The sequence below is a fragment of the Periophthalmus magnuspinnatus genome, chromosome 9 (assembly GCF_009829125.3).
Source record: "Periophthalmus magnuspinnatus isolate fPerMag1 chromosome 9, fPerMag1.2.pri, whole genome shotgun sequence".
Taxonomy (NCBI): domain Eukaryota; kingdom Metazoa; phylum Chordata; class Actinopteri; order Gobiiformes; family Gobiidae; genus Periophthalmus; species Periophthalmus magnuspinnatus.
The window spans coordinates 16634544-16643386 of record NC_047134.1 but is presented as its reverse complement, the minus strand read 5'-3'; the positions used below and the strand labels follow the sequence as shown (position 1 = coordinate 16643386).

The following is an 8843-nucleotide window of genomic DNA, read 5'->3' as shown; positions in this document are numbered from 1 at the left end:
TCCTTTTGACAAATACGTATGTTCGTGTAAATACCTGCCTAGATATTAAACTCTCATAATCAAACATAGCAACTGGAAAATATACAAATATGGGTAAAATGTTTATTTTCACAATAAAACAAAAAATATAATTGCAAAAGGAACAGCACACCGCCAGAGTTAGTGTGAGACTGAATTTAACCAAACTTGAAAGTGACAACACACATAATCAAGTACAATTCCACTGCTCAGTTCAGTTAAAAATAAATACTGTACAATAAACATTTTGTTTCAAGTAAACTCCACTTAAAACCTTCTCAGATGTATGCCTGTGCAAAATGCTAAACACAAATCTAACACATTATATTATTAACTTGATTCATATTTAGTAATTAAATAATTAGGCTACAACAACTGAGTTCAAGTATGCCCTGCATAATAAAATATAAATCAAAAGCCATACAAGGGAAATTAACATAAGCTACACGGTCAGTTCCTGTGATAAAGTGCTTGAATCAGCAAAAGGACTGAAAACGGCAAATATTTCTGGACATACACATAGAACATCAGGTGTGAAGAGCTGACAGGCGCCGCTCAATGCACTGCTTACCTGTTAAAAAAAGTCAGTTCTAATCAAATCTCGAGAATAAAAAGGTAAAATTGTATATATTATGACAATAAATGTAATACATACATTTCTCCACACTGTCAATGTCATTTTTTTCTGTGAGGATTCTTGAAAGGCCCTCCATAAGCACAAGGGCCTTATGGTATCTGTGTATCGAAGCTAGCCCATAATGAAACATTTCATCAAGAGCAGCAGACTGTACCTAAACACATCACATATTGTTAAAACAAGTCATATAACCTGTTGTATGTAGCCGTTTTTAAATATTATGAGCTCACCATGTGAACAGTGTGGCTATAAATTAGCTTCTCTGCTGTTAGTCCATTAAAGCGATCAAAGAGCTTCTGTTTATCAAGAAGGAAGTTTTGCAGTTGATCATTGAGTGAGCGACAGTAGGACACACAGCACTTGTACATGTCATTGAGTGTCCGAATTACTAGAAGAAACATAATATCCCAAAAATATAAATGTTGACCTAATCAAGAGGTATATTCAATATTGCCATCATCATTACCTTGTTTTACTGTTGCAGAGGGGAGGAGTTGGCCTTGTTTGATATCCTGTTTGGCAGAATGTAAGGCTGATGAAAGAAAATCTTCAGCCTTCATGTACAGCACTAATTGACTGGCATAACTGCAAAGATATATCAAAATGGACAAGATGATGAAAGTACAGAACAGGAAAAAACAGCATCTATTTCCATAATATATACCTCCACTCTCGACTTAATAGGGTGATTTGATCGGTCAATATGCTCTGCTCCAAAAAAGACACATCAGGACTGCTGGTTGTATTCAAAGTTGGATCCTTTGACATGGCCAATTCCATAATGCAGTGGACAAAAGCCAGAGTAAAACGTAGATTGTTCAGGGAATCTGTATGGGATTGCTGGAAAAGAAGCACAATAACAACGTACAGTTTAAATAGCAGAACTTGAATGAACAATATAATATTTACAGTACAGAAATACACTTTCAGGGCAATAAATATGATTTTATACCTCCATCAGTGTATCTTCAGGAAGCTGTGGAAGATGAAACACCACATTGGTCAGTGGACTGTCATCCATATCTTCAGTTTCACTATTTCTACGATTTCCTTTCTGAAGGGGGCGACTGCTCAGCCAGGGAGAGCTCTTATAGTTGGGTGAGCCAGCTACAGTTTCATGACAATAAACAATAAGCAAAAAACAGCATAAAGAACACCTAAAACTTAACAGTGAACATACCATGTAGCAGCCTTGTGTCAGCTGGAACACTTGCTCGTCTTGGGGACTCAATTGTGAAGACAGTTACAGGGGAGCCATCTAGTAAAAAAGAAACATAATTTAACCACAAGATGGTGCTAAAACAATGCAACATGCCATTTATTTTCTAGTCCTTTTAACAGCTGGTACTTCATTAATTTCTTACCCATATCAGTCTCAAATAGGCTGTCCTGTGATCCTCCATCCAAAACAGTAGCTTCATATGTTGCTTTCAGAAGCATGTCAGATAATCTGGCAGTGCTTATTGCTCTATAAATGTTTCAGTTGTTTAGTGTAAACTTAAGGCCTGTAGAAATAAGGTACATTAGATGTATTTGCCCTGACCTTTTAATATGCCCTTCGTTGTTATTACAGGGAAGACACTGGCGAAGTGATGGCAAGTCCCCAACTGTTCTTCTCCTTTTGTGCAAGTTACTGGGGGCCTGATGAAAATAATGAAATGAAACAACACACAACTTTTCTTTCAAAAGCAATTAGTTTCACGAAATAATTTTACATAGACGTTCTACTAATTAAATAATAAATACAAACCCCCAGTAGACCATCTTTTATATCAGGTAGCAACAAAGTCCTGGTGCCGAGCGGTAATGTCGGCTCAAGGACTTGTGGTGTAGCACCATCTAAAATACACAGAACATGTTTTATGTTACAGTTGAAAGAAAAAAGGGACAAGACTCTTTGAGCCCTTAATCTGTGCAAGGCATTACTAGGTTTAACACACCTTCAGGAGAAGATTGCTGTGGTTCTGAAGGCAGACTGCTGTTTTTAGCACAACAAAGCTTGACTCTGAAAGTTTGAAAACAAGGTAAATAGCTACATATATACATACATACCAACTACAATAAGGGATACACTGTATAGCTGATGGGGTGGCACATGCCTGGTAGAGCCATGCAAACCTGCTGGCTGCAGGTTCTGTTCCATTCGCTGATAATTGTGAATCTGAGTGGGCACAGGAATGGGCAAGGAACGGTTCCACTTGCGAGGAGTGGCAGTCAAAGGTTTGCTGATTAAATGGAAGCAGGGAGTAGACCATCAAGAGCACGTACTTTAAATAATTAAAAGACAACCCAATAGCAGTTGTAGTTACTAGATGTTTTCTTACTTGTCAGAAGTACAGGGATGGGAAAGGAGCGGAGAACGTGGTGGTGTCCTACCTAGTGTTGTTTTATTGACATCCAACACCAATGAGCCTCTGTAATAATATTTATATAGAAGTTATATAGTAGTTATATAGAATTGGGAAAAGTACATGTGAAACTCACCCACTATTGATCAGACAACTTGCAATGGGTGATTCAGATTCCACATCACTTATGTATTCACCTGAGAAGTTAAATATATGACTTGATATGTGGTAGTAAATTATTACTATAATTAGTTTCTTTGGTCAGGACAGTGCATGCAAATTGATCTACGTGAGGCACCTGCATGTAAAGACAATACATTGTAACTATTGCCAAATTTCCATTCTTGCCCACACTCAACATTCATATTCATACTGTCAACACGCACATGAGTAAGGGCAAGTGAAATAGGGATGGTTTTAAAATTAAATAATTCATTATGGTCAATCTTACTGGGAGATTGGGTCGGCACCATGACATATTCGTCTGTGAAGGATGAAACATTCCTATTATGATCTTCTTCAGCTCCTGTCTGTTCAGGGAATCCTGAAGGGTCCTGTGAATTTCCATTTAACACATTTTATTGCAAATAACAACTATTTAAGTAGGAAAGAAGCATTTGTCTGAAACCAACTGGAGAGGAGGCAGGACGCGAGGCTAAGGAGCCATAACTGGAAGAGCCACTGCTTGGGTATGACATCACTGTAGTTGGTGTACCTGTTGAATAATACAGTATGTATAGATGTAAATATCTGAATTAGGCATTGGTTTATACTAAGATAATTATAGGATACTGTACCTACATTTTCTGGATGATGAGTCCATTTTTATGAAAGGATGGTGGAAAAACTCATCTGTAAGGGTAAAGAATATGTGAGACCTGGGTGATCAAGAAATATAAAAAGTACCCTTCGATATCAGGACTTACCAAAGGTCATGCGATCTTTAGGGTTTCTCTGCAACAGTCCAAACAAGAGATGTCGTAGGTTACTAGATGTCTCCTTTGGTATGCTAGGAATAAAACAAATTCACATTTATTTCCATAGTTTGCAAAATTGTATTATTTTTATGTATATGTATGGCTACACTTGGCATGGCTAGCACCATGTATATGTATTAGCAACAACTGTGGTGTTATGTGGGTCATGTGGAAAATGATAGCCGCACTACCCTCTAACATGCAGCTCTTAAAGGTTATAAATAGAAATGATTAGGAAACAACGGTCTTGGCCAAACACATGCACAAACAGGGGAATACAACAAACTTTATCTCTTCCAAAGATAAGTCTGGACAGCAGCCACCAACAGTAGGGAACCAATCTACGCTTCACTCTGAACACCCTCCAGGTCTTTTTTAAAACATCATAAGACTTGTTTTCATCGAAGCAAAACATCTACAGGTATGAGTAAATAAGCAATCTAGAAATTTCTCAGACTTGCTGCTTTATATAATGTCTAATTAAACAGTGATTTTACTACCATTTTGGGAATGTATGCAAATCATACTGCAATGCTTCAGTATTGTCTATAAATGGTTTATGTATACAAACTATATTTTATAGAAGCATTCACTGTTCAGAGGTCCTACACATTTTTCCGATGGTAATGTAAACAAGGTTATGCCATTTGTTTGTTGCTATCAGAATAAGTTTTATTCCCATTGACAGTGGACACAATTCACAAACTAGGAATTTGCTTCAGCAATATGGTGCAGCATGAAACAATGAATAATAATAGTAAATATAAACTATGATAAAATAAAGGCATGCAAACAATAAGGTGTTAGATACCATGTATGTTACCCTAGCTGTGCATGCATGTTGTGTGCATGTTTGACACATGTGTTCATGTACCAAGCTAATGATTTCCATTTCCTTGTGTCACAGAGTTCATGGTAAACTGATCGTCAGTAAACTGAGAAGTCTATAGGCAGAGGCACTCATTACAACATGTGTAAGCTTCCTTGTAATAAATCTGTCTCTGTAGCACGTGTTAGAATGTTTGTTGTTGCAAAGCACTAACCTGGGTAAGAGGGTCCTGTTGGTTTCATAGAAAAGACGGAGCTCCTGTGGTGTGCTGGCCTAAACAACATACAAACATGTGCAAAGGGGAATGATTCCTAGATCAGTAGATATGTTAATACTCATATTAAGGGGGGGGGGGGGGGGGGGGGGGGGGGGACAAAGTCCCTTTCTTTTTCAGGGAAGAGGAGTTCAAAGTACTGGTATAGCCTATAAATTAGGTGAAAAGGGTCAAATCAACAGCATATTCCAGGAACTTCCTCAGCTGTCGACAAGACATAAAGAGGATTTAGCCTGGCCAAAAGAGATCAGTTCAGCTCCGCAGTGTGGCCTGTCTAAACAAAAATACCACTCGAAGATCTCCAGCAATAATGTAGTGTGATGCGGCTGCCATATGAACAGGAGAAGGTGATACTGTCAGTTGTGAACTTGTGACACAACAGTATGCTCTTGAATCAGAGACATGTTGATGGAAAACAAGTCTTTCTATAACAGATGCTGATCAATAGTTAAATATTTAACACTCAAACATATTTACCTGTAGTTTTGGATAATTGTGTTTATCATATATTTTCTTGTAGAAGACATCTAATGTTATTTTTATTTATTTACAATTTAAAACTTACGTAAAATGGGGCCTTTCCTGTCAGACACTGGTAAACAATGGTTCCAATACTCCACAGATCTGCTTTTGCATCATAGTTCTGGGACATGAGGACTTCCGGCGCCTGTGTACACAAAAACACAATTATTCCAAATAAGGCACATATTAATTCCCTCAAAGAAAAGTAAATGATGATAATAGTTACCATGTACATGGGAGAGCCGCACAATGTGGCTGCCATAGTGTTTGTCTGGAGGTGCCTAGCAAACCCAAAGTCAGCTGTAAATCAAACAAAAAATGCATCAGAATATGGCAAGGCTTATATGGAAACATAGGCACATATAAAAAGCTGGATCAGACAGTTTGTTCATTAGTTTGTTTGTTTTTTTTACCTATTTTGATGCAGGTGTTGAGAGAGCTTGTTCTTCGTCCTTCACCATGGCACAACAAAATGTTTTGGGGTTTGAGGTCTCTGTGCAGGATGCCTTGCCCCTGTAGGACTTTCATGGCTTGAACTATTTGCTGTAGAAATATGCGGATCGTGTCCTCACTTAGGGTGCCCTTGGCTAGGTGTCAAAAGAAGCCATTTAGATACATTTTTTGTACTTGATAATATTAAAGGAGAAGGGTAGTGCAAAATTTTGTATCTAGCAATGCCACAAAAATGGGGTGGGGGAGCAGTTGTTTAAGGTCATGAGTGTGCTTTAGGACTTCAGTGTGCTTTAAGTGTGACTGAGTGTTGTGTTTTGCGAATTGCTCTGTGCCTCCTGGCAATGGCACAAGTTGGGCAACTCGGTGTAATGGCAGAAGCTGGCAACAGATGGGGTAAAGACAAATGGGATTCAATGACATCAAGAAAACAAATTTAGCCTGTGAATAAATATCATTAAGCTTAAGATGGGGCTGATTCTTTTGCTTTAACATCAAGTCAGATTTTGATTACTGTATACCAAATGTGTCTGGGTTATTAGTATATCTTATATATGTTGGGGGTTTTGTTATATAATGCAATTGATAAAAATTGTGAGAGCAAATGCAATAGAGTTCTCTTACAGTGAAGATACTCAGCGAGGTCTCCTCCATTACAGTACTATAAACATAAGGAAACAAACAATAATATGTGTAATAAACTCGTGAGCCATGGTCATTATTATGAATATTTTTTGTCATTTTTAAACTCACCTCCATAACTAGATACACACAGCCTCCAATCTCCTGTTGAATAAAACAAACCATTACAGTGACAGACAGTGTCTGACAGTTGAACTTTTGTGTGTTTTTATAACTTTATTCAATTTATACATTTTTGGTGTACAATGTTACACAACAACAATTTCTAGGAGCTTCACTGACAGCTCTTCCAATGATTCTTGGTGACAAGACTTATCCTAAGAATCTGAAACCAAACACCATTTTATCCTCTGAACTATTTGTGACGCCTCCTAAATTTAACAGGCCACTGTATTTCCATTGAAAAATAAGCAGACTGTGAGGTGACACCAGGAGGGGTGAATAAGTAAGCAACCTGAGCTGTCAATTTCACTATATGTGAAAAACAAGGGGTTGCATCATGCATATTTATGTTTAATAGTAACATTTTCAGTCATTTACACAGATGGCCCAATCATACTGTGTACTGCGATATACATTCTCCTTTCTAGGTCATTTGCTTTATTTACATTTGCCTTGTACCGGTGTCAAATTCAAGCGTTTTATGAGCTGTTGTTTGGGCAGTTGCAAGCTGTCACCTGTTTGCAACGTGCTGTATCAGCTCATGCATGTTTAGCTGTTTGGCAGGTGCAAGAAAGATGAGAAGTGGGAAAAACACTAGTCACACATGCGGTAGTTTTGCTTGTGGCATGTTATTACCTAATAATTTAAATTTGATGCCAAGAAATTACAACATTTGCAGCATGTGATAGGAAATGTGTGTGTGATGATAAATATATCCTACCTGATATTCAAGTAGTCGAACAATATTGTCATGTTTAAGTTCCTGGATGAAATAAGGGAAAAATTATAACTTAAGTGGAAAATCAATAATCTAAAACACACTCCGAATATATACGTGGAAAACATATTTATTTTAATTGGATTAATTAAAATAAATTTCCACCAAATTAAAAAATATATTACCTTTAATATTTTGATCTCTTTACCAAGCAGTGACTGTGACTTGGCCAGGTTTTTCTTGTTGATGCACTTTATGGCAACTTCCCAGTGACGTTTCTTGTAACATAGATTATAAATGGTAATACTGCAATTCATTGCTAGGTGTAAACAGCACCCGTATCCAAAAACCTACCTGTTTGTGTCTGCCTTTGAACACGACTGCAAAGGCTCCATGACCAATAAGGTCTTTCCTGCTGAACTCAAACTTCCCAATAGACTCCATGGCAGAGAAACCAAGCTTTCCAGCAGGTTTATGGAGTTGTATTTTTAAGAAAAGCAAGAACACAATCCCACGACACTCTCACAATGTCGCTTGATCCCATCTCATTGATGAAAAATACAAAATCCCACGAGAAACATAACAAACTCACAAAGAGGTTGTCGACGGTAAGAAAGTTAACAATCTACCTAAAATGGAAACAAATAATAATATCGTACCCTCGTTTAAATATTACACGCCTTACAGTTAATCTTTTCACTATGTTGAATAATCAATGCATAAGAAATAGCACCATAAATACCCGCTCGTATCAACATGGAAACTACTTGTGACAGTCTGTACCGATATTAGAAGGCGCTGCTCATCTTTCCAAAACATTTACGTGTCAGAGTGCGCATGCGCAACATTGTTGCATCGGTGCCTTCAGGGACATGTCGTAAAATAGCAGCTCTATTTTAAAACTACAGCTATGGGAAATTGCTAAATATATTTTTGACAAATGCTGTTTTATGGTGCCCAATTTTAGATAAACATTCTGACTAAATAGAGAGTCTATAATATACATATACGTAAAGACTATATATTAATATTTTCTAATATAGAGAAGGCCATTTCAAAGTAAAACGTCAACTATTTTAGTCCAAACATTTTAATGGCTAAAATAACAAGAAAGCAAAGAACATGGTGCCATGAGAAAGTATTCAAAATAAAATGCAATTAAGTATGACATGAAAAGGAGTACAGTCACAGTGAGTGAATCCTGAAATTGTAGACTGTTGGTACAGTAAGTCTTAATAAGTAAATAAGTCTCTTTCCTCACAGTAG

At 37.3% G+C, this 8843-nt stretch overlaps 1 protein-coding gene across 1 annotated transcript; it reads right to left on the bottom strand.

Annotated features, from left to right (window-relative positions):
- Positions 1-82: 82 nt before the first annotated feature.
- Positions 83-8405, bottom strand: ulk1a (unc-51 like autophagy activating kinase 1a). Its single transcript, XM_055224311.1, has 27 exons — positions 7932-8405; positions 7763-7855; positions 7581-7622; positions 6809-6841; positions 6680-6716; positions 6019-6192; positions 5832-5905; positions 5649-5750; positions 5024-5082; positions 3930-4012; positions 3805-3855; positions 3636-3718; positions 3455-3557; positions 3140-3200; positions 2980-3069; positions 2755-2880; positions 2596-2660; positions 2406-2494; positions 2199-2296; positions 2020-2123; positions 1836-1913; positions 1608-1762; positions 1320-1495; positions 1122-1240; positions 886-1043; positions 674-809; positions 83-589 (listed from the first exon to the last, which is right to left on the bottom strand). Exons 1-27 carry the CDS (start codon positions 8019-8021, stop codon positions 546-548), a joined length of 2523 nt encoding a protein of 840 aa, XP_055080286.1. The 5' UTR covers positions 8022-8405; the 3' UTR covers positions 83-545.
- Positions 8406-8843: the final 438 nt, after the last annotated feature.